The sequence below is a fragment of the Lepisma saccharinum genome, chromosome 11 (assembly GCF_977018435.1).
Source record: "Lepisma saccharinum chromosome 11, izLepSacc3.1, whole genome shotgun sequence".
Classification (NCBI taxonomy): Eukaryota; Metazoa; Arthropoda; class Insecta; order Zygentoma; family Lepismatidae; genus Lepisma; species Lepisma saccharinum.
This window is the reverse complement of record NC_139239.1, coordinates 17,914,658-17,928,473: the sequence shown is the minus strand read 5'-3', so window position 1 is coordinate 17,928,473 and position 13,816 is coordinate 17,914,658. Positions and strand designations below refer to the sequence as shown.

General features: G+C 35.8%; 1 protein-coding gene across 4 annotated transcripts in view; it reads right to left on the bottom strand.

Moving 5' to 3' along the window:
• LOC145994659 (uncharacterized) overlaps positions 1–13,816 on the bottom strand; it is a 66,272-nt gene that overhangs the window by 14,963 nt on the left and 37,493 nt on the right. For 3 of the 4 annotated variants that reach the window (XM_083130778.1, XM_083130780.1, XM_083130779.1), the window contains exons 13-17: positions 8,851–10,805; positions 7,143–7,270; positions 5,320–5,432; positions 4,525–4,746; positions 2,620–2,869 (exon numbers count right to left, since the gene is read on the bottom strand). In XM_083130778.1, the coding sequence (XP_082986904.1) occupies positions 2,620–2,869; positions 4,525–4,746; positions 5,320–5,432; positions 7,143–7,270; positions 8,851–10,805 (2,668 nt within the window). Of the gene's footprint in view, positions 1–2,619; positions 2,870–4,524; positions 4,747–5,319; positions 5,433–7,142; positions 7,271–8,850; positions 10,806–13,816 lie in introns of those variants that run through there. The other variant, XM_083130782.1, reaches the window with a different exon arrangement.

Below are 13,816 nucleotides of genomic sequence, written 5' to 3'. Positions count from 1 at the left end.
ACACTTGTTATTTATCACCGACTGCGAGAGAGAAAGAAATGAACAGTGCCAATGTTGAAATCCATCTAAATAAATTGCGCGTTTAAATGTCTGGCACTATTCTCACCTCCTGTCACGTCAAACAACCACAACAACACTCGTGACACACTATAAAGCTTACATATCAATGCACACATAAACCTCTGGAATATTGTCTTGACGTACAATATGCTCCCAAAGTTTCTGTTAAAATTACATCACTAAATGATTGATGGTGCAGTGGTAGCGTCGTCGCCTTGTAATTAAGGGGTCCCGGATTTGATACCCGGTGGAGGCACATAGTGGTTTGGATCCCACTTTAAACTGTAGGTCCAGTCCCGATTATCACTTTATTGTAGTTGTGGATCAAGTACGGAAGAGGACATCCACCACTTTGACATCTGAAGTTGTTACCACACAAAGACATATAAAACATAACAATAAAACTGAATTAATTAAACAGTAAATTGCAATCACCTCCCTTTGATGTCAAAATTTAAGATAACACCCACCTCTTTCAAATACATTTAAAGCTGAAACAAATTGTCAATTAATATAAGATTAAATGGTGATAATTTCCTTGTCATCCAAAATTAAGCAATACTATTCTGAGTCATTGGAAACTAACAATGAACCAGTAGCGGCTTCTGCCTTTTCACACATTCACACGTGCACACCCAAATAAATCTGTAATGCAAAACATTATTATTCTACTTATTTATTGAACTCTATCTCCTTCGAAACATCAAGTGTTCCCACGCCGCTTCACCAAGAGAGATGGCGGAGAAGCGTGCGATCAGTGATATCAACCTGCATCGACCGAGCCGCGCATGGGGCTTGAACGCAATGTTAGTTTCGCTCCTTATGACGCTGTTGAAGCAGTCGCTAGAGGATGCTGATTGGGACTTTCGGCTTGAGCACCGTGTGAGGAGAGGTTGCATCATTTAGGAAGGCTGTGAACAAAGCGATCTGTGTGCGAGCAAATGTAGTGTTGCAAACCCATTCCATTAGAGATCGTGTGACAGAGTCGAGCCAACCTATACATCATTGCAAACTGAGGGATTTTTTTTTAGAAAAGGGAAATTTTGATAGTATATTGTCCCTCCGATTGTGTCCCGTGCATGATAGGGGAAGAAAAGGAGGAAGGTGAGGAGGGCAACTGAAAGCGAGACGGGTGTTTTAAACATGCCTCATATTGCCTTTGCTTAGTGCATCTTGGCCAAAATAAACGGTCTCTGTGGCGCAGTAGCCAAATTATTAGTACGAGGAGGGAGCATACATCAATCAGCCAGCTGTTTTGCATTGTGTGTTTCTGTTACTGAGTTGCAAAATTGTTTAGCGCTGTCAAAAGCTCGTACCTGTTTCAGTGCAAACTGTTTGATTTCGTGATGAATAGGGAAACTGTGCATATTGAAAGCAGAGACTTAAGATTTTGTTGTTGAATTTTTGGAGGGAAGTTAGCTACATAGCCTGTAGCAACTGCAACAATATATAGATACGGCGGAAGGGAAGGAAAAATTCTGAAGTACAAAGCAAGGCAGTGTGAACTGAGTGAGTACTGTAATTTTCTTCAAGATTTTTTATTCTCTTCAATTCCACTTGATTTGCTTGGTTCGACCAGTGTCATTAGAAATAAACAACAGCTAGATAGATTACAATTGATTTCCTCCATGTGGTAGTTGGATCGGCTTCTTTGGTGTACACCAATGTTATTATTCTCCTTGTTCATTAATATGAGCAGAGCAGAGGAGGAAGTTTTTATAAAATATTTTGCAAATCGACAATAGTATTGGTATTGTAGATCGGTACATACATATGTATTGAGTGATTTTGTCACATAATTGAATGCTGAATTACATATTGCACAACAACATTGTTCTTCTCGTGATTGGCTGGATAATTTCCGAAATATTTGAAATTTGTAAACGATCTGTTTTAAAAAAAATCATGAAATATAACTCTATCATATACTCATTTTCAGTGAAAGTTGATCAAAACTTGGGTTGCCAATACATTAAGCATCAATATGTGCTCAAAAACAGGTGCTAGTATTTGACAGGGGTGTTACAACACTTCTGGATGCGAGACTAAAGTGCACACCCATAGAGCCAGACCACGAGCCGCCACTGCAATAAACCATCATCGAACCTCGAAGAGAACAGATAAAACATGTGAAGCATTCCAATGAGAGAATTCTCTTAACCTGCGACAAGACTGTTGAACAATAATACATTCATGTACATAAAAACAAATATTATTCTTTACTTACAGCAATGCCAGGATATCAATAATATGAAAGGAGAGCAAACTCAATCCAGAATTTGATTGATTGGTCTATTTTACCTCACTTTTCTGCCACTTTTGGCTAACCATGAAGATGAAGATGAAGAAGAGTGATATGATGAAGGCATACTCACAAAGAGCCCATCCCCAGGCAGGGATTTGAACCCGAGACCCCTGTTGTTAAAGCGAACTGTGCTAACCACTCTACCATGGAGGTCGGCTCCCAGAATTTGAACATACACCATCAATTAAATATATTCATAGTTTGCAATTTTATAACATGTTATCAGTAATGAACATTTTTTTAAAGGTACAAACCTCATTTTCTTTCATTTTTGCCAAATTCAAGCTGAATTCCTGAATTTTCTTCTCACACATTACACGCATTAGCTTTTCCTCTTGAACTCGTTCGCAAGCTTCTTGAAACTGACGGCATGCTACTTCGTAGTCTTTCTCCTTAAGTTCCTTCGTTTTTACAACTTCACAAATGGTCTCTTCGACTTCAAGTTTGTTCAGTCCCATTTCTTTAATTTGTCTTATTAATTGCCTCTTCTGTAATGCATGTTCCCTTAAATGTTGAAGAAAAATAAAATGAGTACACCAGCAACTCCTTAACAATTCACACCAGAACTTTTTTAAAAAATATATGAATAAAAAAACAATTATTACTGAACCTATCTCTCTAAAATATGATAAACAGTATGTACTAAGTAGGCATTGTACCGATCTGATATAAAAGGAAAATGTTTGATGCAGAACATGATTAATATATTTAGTGATGAATCAAATGGGTTTTGAACTACAAAAACATAAACTATGTTATAGAATTAAACTTTACACACATAGAAACCATAAATTTAGTCTGTTATTGCTTTAATACTATTTTTAAAGGTTGAAATAAGATTGCATTTGCTTATTTAACAAATACACTCTCCATTTTTATGATATACCTCTGTTATGATCTATTATATATGTTGCTGTGGTATTTCCCATGTATGATCATGATTAGAAGTTGTCTTTGTGTTTTTAATTTGGACAAGAATGGCTTTTTGGGGCCAAACATGCCCAGTAAATAAAATACAGTAAAACCTCGTTAATCTGGACAGCTAATGTGGGGGGGATAAGTTGACCGGTTTAACGAAAGTCCGGATTACCTGAAATAACCTAAAAGAACAGTAGAAAGTGCATAAAACTCTGTTTATAGCAACAAAACACGTTTATTATGGTGTATTTGAAGGGCATAGGTCTAAATACACTATACAGTAAAGTACAGAGTCTGGAGGAAACAGAACATCGTCAGTGGTTGACTGTCTTTTCTTTGGGAAGTTCTCTTGTTGACATCTAGCCACATTTAAAACCTTGCATTCTGCTTTCTTTCTTTTTTTCCCTGTCAGGATTAAGCGAAGTCCGGCTTATCGGGTTCTGGATTAACGAGGTTTTACTGTATATTTCTTATATTATTTTTATATTTATTATTATAATATTTTTAGTATTATTTATATTCAACAAGGCTCAATCACAAAAAATAATGTATAAATGTCAGATACATAAAATCAATTCTAATTTTACCACTATTTAGTCATTAGTCAATAATGCATGTATTTTTCTTATTTCTTGTTACTTTCATGTCACATTTGGCTATTCATGATGAAGATGATGATGATGATTCATGACAATGATGAAGGGACACTCACAACTGGATACCCATGCCCATGCTAGAACTCACAGCTGGGACTGATGGGACGAAATTGTGAATGCAACACTCAATGCGAAGATTTCCCAAAAAAGGCACCTCCCTTGTCTTGCTAAATTCCTGGGCACACCACTTATTGGTTCCATGCATAGTAACTAGGTCACTGAACAAATGCAAGCAACATACATAGCAATATGAAAGCTCATTAAAAATATAGGCCTCCCCGATGGCAAAGTGGTAGTGTTGTTACCTTGTAATCAAGGGGTCCTGGTTCGATTCCTGATGGATGCACATTGTGGTTCGGATCCCACTTTAAACTATACGTCCAGTCACGATTAGCCTTACTGTCCATAAAGTGGACTTAAAACACCAACTCAATCAATCATTAAAAATATCAATCATTAATATACAATAGATAAGATTCACTAAAAGTACAAACATATTGCTGCCTCTTGCATGTTTTATGAAAGGCACATATCCTGATTTTAAAGAACCAGAAACATTTAAACACAAGAAATATTATGTTTTACCTCTTGAGGTCTTCTACAACACAATCATTTTCCTTTTTCTGCTTCTCTGTGCTTTCCAGTGTTTCACGGAGACATTGTTGTAAACTGTCCAGTTCCTTTTCAGCACAATCTAACTTGCACTGAGCTTGCTTAAGTTCACACATGGAATTGATGTGCGTATCTTGGAGTTTTCTCAGTTCAGAATGGATTACTTCCTTTTCTTTTTCGAGTTCACTTGATCTCCTGCAAAAAATAATGAACAATTTCATTCACTGGAGTAACTTTTCAGCCACCACCAACAAATTAACATAGCATAAATATAAATAAAAATAAATTTCAATTTTGTCAATTTCCTGGCACTGTCAAGGTAAAAGCATAAGGGAAAATAATGGTAAGTTTGCAGTCTGCATCCCTTAATTTTAAACTACTTCAATACTGCACATCTTAGGGAATTTGATATAAATCCTGGTAGAGCAAAAGCATAAATCCTGTAGAGCCTGCATTTTTCACTTAAATTTCTATGGAAGAAGGTTTAGTTCTATGCAAAATTTGCAGGTATGTACCTAGCTTATTGTTAATCCTTTAAAAAAAAAAAAGCTAAATGTCAGATGATGGCTTACTTTATAGACTTTGGAATTTTTACAAACAGATTTCAGGAGTTACTCCACTCTTATTACTGATGCAGCAAATTTTTCTATGGTTCAAAAGTTAACGACTACAATAAAAGAATCTGGTTTAAAATTACTACCACTGCTACAAATAATTTGTTCTTGTGAAACCTCAATATACTACATTATCCTTGCATAACATAATGACCTTTTAGATTCTTCTAACTCCTGAATTGCATTTCTGAAAGTGTCAATGCTCATCTCCATAACTCTATTACTACTTGTAAGGACAGGAAACACCTTGTGGACATCATGCACATCCTATGAAAATAACATGAAATAATGTATTTTTAAGACAAACAGTTTGAAAAAAGTGATTTATATTATTGTAATTATTTATGGATGGAACACACTGATCTGTTATCTATCATAATCAGCGTATTGGTTCATTGTTAAAATGGCTGAAAGTTTTTTGATATGGTTCTATAATTCTGCCATTTGTAATTCTTCCAATGTACATAACTTTACCTTGGTTGTGTACATTTTGAAATGCACGTTTTTCTTCTCTAAAGAAAACACACTACAGTTACCTGGTCACCACATATATAAATTAGGTCATTTCATGTCGCTTAGAGCAATTTCAGAAAAGTTCCCAGGTCACATCTTTGGATTTGGATGAAATTTGGCATGATCTATACAAACTGTATGGTTGCCCTGAGAAATAGTTCCAGAGTTATAGCCTGTGAAAGAAGGTGGTGCACAACAGAAAATGTGACCCAAATCTGAGCAATGAGCCTCAGTCAACTTCAGGAGTCAATAACATTGGAACTATTCATCGCAGCCCCATAATGTTTACGCACACAACAAAGCTCTACCCAAGGAACATACACACCGTGTCAACATATCCACAGCTTGTTTACATTAACAAATAAAAAAAGTCCAAAAAAGTCTTAAAAAATCTTACATATCAAAATATGCATATCTTGCATTCCTGAAGTTACTAACTAACTAACTCTCTAGCCTTCTTAAACCCGAAGGTTCATGGCTGCAGCAACACAGGCCTTCTATCTGTCCCTACCTTGAGTAAGATCTATATACTCTTTTCCATCCCTACCATTCCTGAAGTTACAAAATGTGATATTATTTTTTCTAATAACCCTGACGTGGGCTCAAGAGACACATTAGGTTACATTCATATCTATCACACAATTCATGTTCCATGTTGTTGAAGATACAAGAAATAGAAAAATCACCAGAAAATGGTACAGCACAAAAGGGACAGATGATATCCACATCAAGTTGCACACACTACATAATCAGACCTTCCCTAATGTCTGTCAAAATACCAACTTATTCCAAGGCACTAGAGCACAGTACAGGTTTAAAAACATGTACTGGAATAGGTGACCATTTGTTTGTAACAACCATAAAATTAGGGTTTTAACCTTGCAAAAAATTACTAAAAAGGAAGTACACATTTACCACTTCATATCAGATCTGTTGAAAATTAGATTATCAATATTGGTAAATTTCATATTTTTTTCTATACTGTTACAGTTTAAAATTTAATTTCAATCAATCCCTTATAATTGTTATTTCTTGTGGCCTCTCAATTTCTTAGCATGCACAGTGTAATTTCAGTTAACACAAGAAATTAAATAATTTTCATATTTTTTTCTATACTGTTACAGTTTAAAATTTAATTTCAATCAATCCCTTATAATTGTTATTTCTTGTGGCCTCTCAATTTCTTAGCATGCACAGTGTAATTTCAGTTAACACAAGAAATTAAATAATTGTCAGGTAACTGCAACGGCACTGTTGAATTACACTGTGTAGTGTGTTGGTTTAGGAATCATTTGCCTGTGTGGCAGGCATGCAGGGTTGCAGATTTGTGCAGGCGGCAATGAAGTCCATAGTGAACAGTTGGTATCTGAAGAGAGTTTTTGTCTCTGTTTGCCACAGTTCTAGTTACCAATGATATGACTGGGACAATAAGAACAAGAACAGTTATCATTATTACAGTATTACCTTTAATGGCATATTGCTGCTTTCTCTAACGTGTATGCCTGCTGAAAATAGATCTTCCTTCAGTTGGGAAAAGGTGTTTACATTGACTTTTACCTCATTGCTTCTAGGAAATGAAGCCTGTTGATTCACTGAAAGTATGGGGAAAATGTTAAATATTTGTCCAACTATGAAGCACCAGAATATGAAAATATTTAAAAAATATCTCTGCATATAAAATTCTTACTGTTGCATTATATTGGCAAATCTTCAACATAAAATGGACTACCGGTATATATGATGATACAGAAGAGCCTTGTTTTATGGCGAAATTAGGCTCTTAAATAATTCAGTTAACACCAAGGCTTTTGTAAAATGCAATTACATGGGATTTCTTGACTACAGCTTGACCAAGATAAGAATGCCCCTGTGGCACTGTAATGTCTGTGCACTTTAGTTCGTCAGGGAAATTATCATCTCGGTTAAGCTGTATATTCAAATTATAGCATTTTACAGGATTCTCACTTATTTTGAAAAACAAATTCTGTGAAAGTATTTTAAACAACTTTTCTGACCACCCTATAATGATTTATCATGCTAAAAAATAAGTCTTACGAGTCAAACAAATCAAATTTATTCCACATTGTTGAAAATAAATTACAAAAATGACGCAAAATAATATTTTTATATATGTTTCTAAATGGGTCTTTTTAAATTTCTTATTATCATAATACAGTTATAAACTGCAAATTAGGTGTAAATAAGATGTCATGAATGATAAATAACTGCAATAAACTAACGGGTTTCAAGTTTAGAATCTTCATCATGAGCACCATTTTGAAGATGCCATTACAGACAAACGAGTGCTTAAAAACATGGGGTCTTGGGCATTTTAGGTTCGAAAATTAATGTATGTACATTAATCCACCCCCAAAAGGGCACGTTCTCTGCCGGAAGTGAAATATTCTTCCATTATTTCTTGCTTTCCAACCACACTACAAAATAACACTTATGTTGCAAATTTGTAGATATTTCAGCGAAATATGCAGGCTTAACCAGAACTCAAATCTGGGTCTCTGACATACTGTGCCATTACTCTACCAACCGAGCTACCAAGCCAGCTCTGGCATTGTCTGAAATGTCTACATAGTACATCTCCTGTGGATGTCAAATCATATGGTAATTTATAACTCTACCAAAAAAAAAAGAAGTAAAGTGCTCCCCTGTGCTTAGCACCACACTATGAAGGTGTATAGGGGGTGTGGGGGTAATGCCCCACACTTTCTTGATCCAGTCATGAATGGGGGTGATGTGATCAGCATCATGCCCTGACTGCCTTTACCCCCCCCCCCCTCCCAGGTTTCCCCCAGGTACCCATGTCATTCGCTACACTGTCGATGTAATCAGTGTTTCCAATGTGGTTGCACTGGTAGAAACAATTCCACACAGGTAAAACAGCAATAGCAAAAAAAAAAAAAGATTTAGCCAGGGCTGGCTCAGTTGCTAGAGCAATGACACGGTATGCCAGAGACCCATGTTCGAGTCCTGGTCGAGCATTTCTCGCTGAACATTCCACATAGTATATCTCCTGCGTGCACCAAATGATAAAGTACTGTTGTTTATCTGAATGTTCCATTCTGAAATACATTCATGCAGTACTGTAAAATAAAGCGGTGCTAGAAAAACAATACTTATTTTTAAAACATTACTTTAATGATCAAAAAACACTTACTTGTATTTATACCAGAGTTCTGAAGTCTTAACTCATCTAATCTTTCTTGAAGACAAGCCAATTCTTGCAACTTGTTCCTGTACATCATAATTGCTGTATCTTTCTCTTCTTCTTTCTTCTTAACATTTGCTCTTTCTTTCATCAGCAAAGACTTTAAATTTTCTTCAACTTCTTTGCAAGACTTCATCTCTTCCATCAACGCTCCGCTATGGGCGGTTGAAGTCCTGATTGAGTCTTCCAAAGTTTTCACCTTTGAAGTCAGGTCTGTATTCAGTTCCTTTTGAATTCGAATTTGCTCCTCTAAATCTGTTATCTGTTTTTCGTATGACCGTGCTTCATTTTCTTTACTCTGATACTGAGTTTTATATTCTGATAAATAGATTTGACATTCTTGCAATCTTGCATTGTGTTGTTCATGTAAAAAATTTATTTTATTTTCAAGAACACTTAGTAGATGACATTTATCCTTATAGTTATTCGATAATTCCTTCACGTGCTCGTCCTTTTCTTTAATACTGTCCATCAACTCCTGAATTTTAATTGTTAACTTGGTACAAGACTCAATGAGATTGTCTCTCTCGGTTGAAACTTCTTCGTATGATGTTAGAAGACCACCCATTACAGTAAGACCTTCACTATATTTGGAGTTTTCTTCTTGCGACTTTTTCCAAGCTTCTTTCAAACGCTTGCATTCTTCTACCAACATGTCCTTTTCCTTAAGCTTATGGTGCGCAAGTTCCAATTCCTTTTGTGTAGAATTAAACTGCAAAACAACTCTGTTCAATTCCCCTGTTAGAGCGTTTGTCACATTATCTCCGTTTTGAGTTTCATTTTGAAGCATTCTCGATAAAGTTTCTTTGTCCTTTTCAACTTCCTGAAGTTTATTCTGCAGTTTAGCTATGTCAGTCTCATACCTTTCACACTGTTCAGCTAGCAATCTGACTTGCTCTGTAAGTTCACCCACTGTAATATCCTTTTCTGAGATAGATTCATTTAACATATGCACATGCTGGTTCTTACAGTTAATAATGTTGTGTAAATCCTTCTCTTCTTGCTCATGTTCCTGAATTCTGTTTTCTAATTCCTTCATCCTATGTTCACACTCTAATATTGTCTTGCGAGTCATTTCTACATCTTTCAACTGATTCAACATGTCCTCCTTTTCCTCTTGCAAAGACAGAACTAGCGTTTCTTGATCTTTCTCCTGTTTCTTCAGTGAAAGATTTTCTGTTTTTATGGTATCCAAATCCTTGTTAAGAGCTTTCATAGCACTAGTTGTATTTTTGTAGGTGTGCGCAAGCAATTTATGTGCGTGTTGAAGCTTTTCAAGATCTTGCACTGCTTGCAATTTTTCGGTCTGCAAACAGCAGAGATCTTTTTCCAAATTTGCACACTTCTTCTGCATCTCTCTCTTGAATTCCTCATTTGACTCTTTGTTGCTCTCATTTTGCACCTTCAGTTTTTCAGACAAGGAACTGTTGACACCTTCCAACTGAACTATTTTATTTTCATACGCTTCTTTCATTTGCTTCATTTTGTCCTGATCTCTATCTAACCTGAACTCTAATTCTTTCACGTGCAATTCCATTTTGTGCAAATTTTGTTGAAGAGAATGTTTTGCTTCAGACAATTCTTTTATAGAATTTTTCTCAGATCTAGTTATGTGGGCTGATAATATCTCCTTTATCACATCACCAATCTTTTGATTCTGTTGAACCACTGCCTGTTCGGTTGATAATTTTTCCAATTCCTCTTCAAGTGCCAGCTGGGTGTGTTCTGCCTCTGTAATATCATTCTTCAATGTGTTATATTCTTTAGACATGTTAATAAATTTTGACTTCAAGTCATCATTCTCCATAACAAGTTGATCTACCTTCTTATTCAAGATGCACTTGAATTTTTCAGCTTCTTGAAATTTTGACAGCAAGTTGTTATAATCTGATACATCCTTGGATCTGAGAAAAGAAAGGCAATGCATTATCAATTTTACACTATTCCAGTAGTACATATTAAGATCTTTTCATTGAGCCAAAAACTGATATCCATGAGTTGATCATTATTTCATTCAACCACACACACTTGTTTGTTTCGTGAATTGAATGTTCTGATGCGATTTCATATATTTTTAGACACCCATATTTCATTGAAGTATGATTTATTGATTTGGATTTATTTTACTTTGCTCTTCTGATATTTTTGGCAAATTGTGAAGATGAGGACGAGTAAATGATGAAGGGTGACTCACAAAGAATAACCATGGCCAGGCTGGGATTCGAACCTGGGACACCTAGTGCTGTAGCATGATCCTGATGGTAAGAGACCAGTGAGAAAGACAAAGATAGAATGACAACATTATGATAGACCTGAAGGAAATTGATCAAGAGTGGTTTGATCTTGCCCAGAACAGGGAGAGATGGAAAACCTATGCTGATGCTACAATGAAACTTCATGTTTAGGAATGCCAGAGAATTCATTTAAAGCATATGAAGAAAAAGGTGAGTGGAGAAGGTTACATAATGCTCATTTGCATAATCTATATCTATTCCCTCATATCATTAGAATAATTAACAAGACATTGATGGGCAGGTGGCACATATAGGAGAGGAAAGTGAAGTCTACAGAATCTGCGTTGCTAGCTCTTTCAGAAGATTAAAATGAAGGTGGAAGGACAATTATGAGATGGGCCTGAAGGTAAAAGTGAGGTAAAGATACATCAATCTTGACCAGGACAGGGACAAATGGTGTTGCTGTGGTTATGAATCACAGCATTATGAAGCACAGACGCTTTATTTTATGGAAGAAATCATCACTTAATTTGAACAGTCCAGTCTTTTTTTCACCAGACAAATCAGATCATAAGAATAAGTTATTTAAATAGACATCTTATTATAATCAAGGCATTTAAATGCTGTTGCCATTGTACAAATTTCTTGGCATTATTGCTGTAATTAAATATCATATAATTTTGGACACCAGAATAAACTTAGAAGGAATTTACTCCCCTACAATGATGAAGATGCAGTTTTTATTAATCTTAAATTAATGACCATTCTGAAAATATATTATTAGGAATGTACTAAAAAAACATGTACCAATACTCATAACAAATACTGTACTGACTGAATGTAAAATGACACATTTCATGAGGAATTTGAATGATTCATTCACCTAGCGTATATTTTTCAGGGTAATTATAAATTAATGAAACAATATTACATGTTTATTACAAATAAACTATTTATGATAAAAGAACAAATGGACAGAAAAATTATCATAATTTACATACATCACAAAGATTCATAAACATTCCATCTTTAAGTGCATTTACACCACAAACAGTGCCTAAGGAGGGTTGTTGGGGGTAATAGCCCCTCCCCTTGGGCATAGTATTTTCAAAAGAAATAACTTTAAATGCTGGAAAATATGGAAAATGTAGGACTGGCTACCAAAAAATAAGGCATACCTCCTCTCCCTTTTCTTTTTATCGGAAATTCTTGTCACAGCATTGATCATAAAGATTGATAAACATTCAGTGTGGGAACTATATGCCATATGCATAATCTTGTCACTTGATTTCAAGGCTTGAACCATCTGGAATTTGCATGGCTTGATAAGTAGCCATTTATAAACAACCTTCCATGCAGTTGACTGGGGCACCTGCAGCTCACAACTGGCTCCGTATATGGATTTTTGCAGGCTTCATTTGAAGAGTCAGGGACGGGGGGGGGGGGGGGGGGGGGGGGCAGATAAGTCAACATTCGTCAAGCTCCACAAAATTAAATTTTAATTGAAAAATGTTACTAGACATGTAAATGAAAATGTAGCAAAAAAAAAACAACATGATTTGACGAATGTAAGTTACAAATGCATGAAAAGAAAAGAAGAATGTTGTAAAGTCTAGCACAGCATAAGTATGGCAGGAAATCAGACCACTACCTCACTTATGATAGAATATTCACTTGTCTGTTTATCCCCCCTGACCCTTCATTTGAAGGCTTCCCTGATTTTGTAGACATAAGCATATGGTACACACGACCATCCTGTGATCTGCTTTATACACACAGAACCAGTCTCTTTGAATTGATGGTACCAAAGGTAGATGTTTTCCGAGATGGAGGTTCTTTACCAAAGTGTGTGCGGATATGCTATTGTACCATTGTGATGGAAGTCATCTTTACTAGTTCCACACAACGAATGTTTTCTCCTGCTTACTCATCTTGCATCAATAGTGATTAATGCACAAGAATGCATGTGCATGCACATCAAAAATATGTGCGTAAACTTTGTGAGAGCCTTTCTATCCACTGATGCCTAACACATACTTTCGTCATAAATAGTTTATTTATATTAAACATATAAAATTGTTTCATTCATTTATAATTATCCTGTAGATTAAAAAAAGAAGCTACGTACATGTATATATGAGTATTTTTTGTTAGAGTTTATGTTTTAAGTCCAATTTATGCACAGTAAGGCTAATCAGGACTGGACCTACAGTTTAAAGTGGAATCCGAACACCATGTGCCTCCATCGAGTATCAAACCCGGGATCCCTTGATCCAGTGGAGGCACAAGTGGTTCGGATCCCACTTTAAACTGTAGGTCCAATCCCGATAAGCCTTACTGTGCATAAAGTGGACTTAAAACACCAAATCAACCAACCAACAGGGATCCCTTGATTACAAAGCAATGTGTTACCACTACCTTATTGGGAAGGGACACATGTATGTACGAATGATATGCCTTAACATGAAAAGGGCAGAATTGTAACCTCAACCACAGGCTATCTATCAAGCTAGAGGGCTCATATCCCACATATGAAGGTTCAAAATTAATCCTTCCCTTTTTTAATGCTCACAACCCCCAAAAAGTAATAGTCCTATTGACCCTCACTATAGGAACCTTCCTTTCTATTTCTTCCACCTCATGATATGAAGCCTGAATAGGCTTAGAAATTAATTTAATAT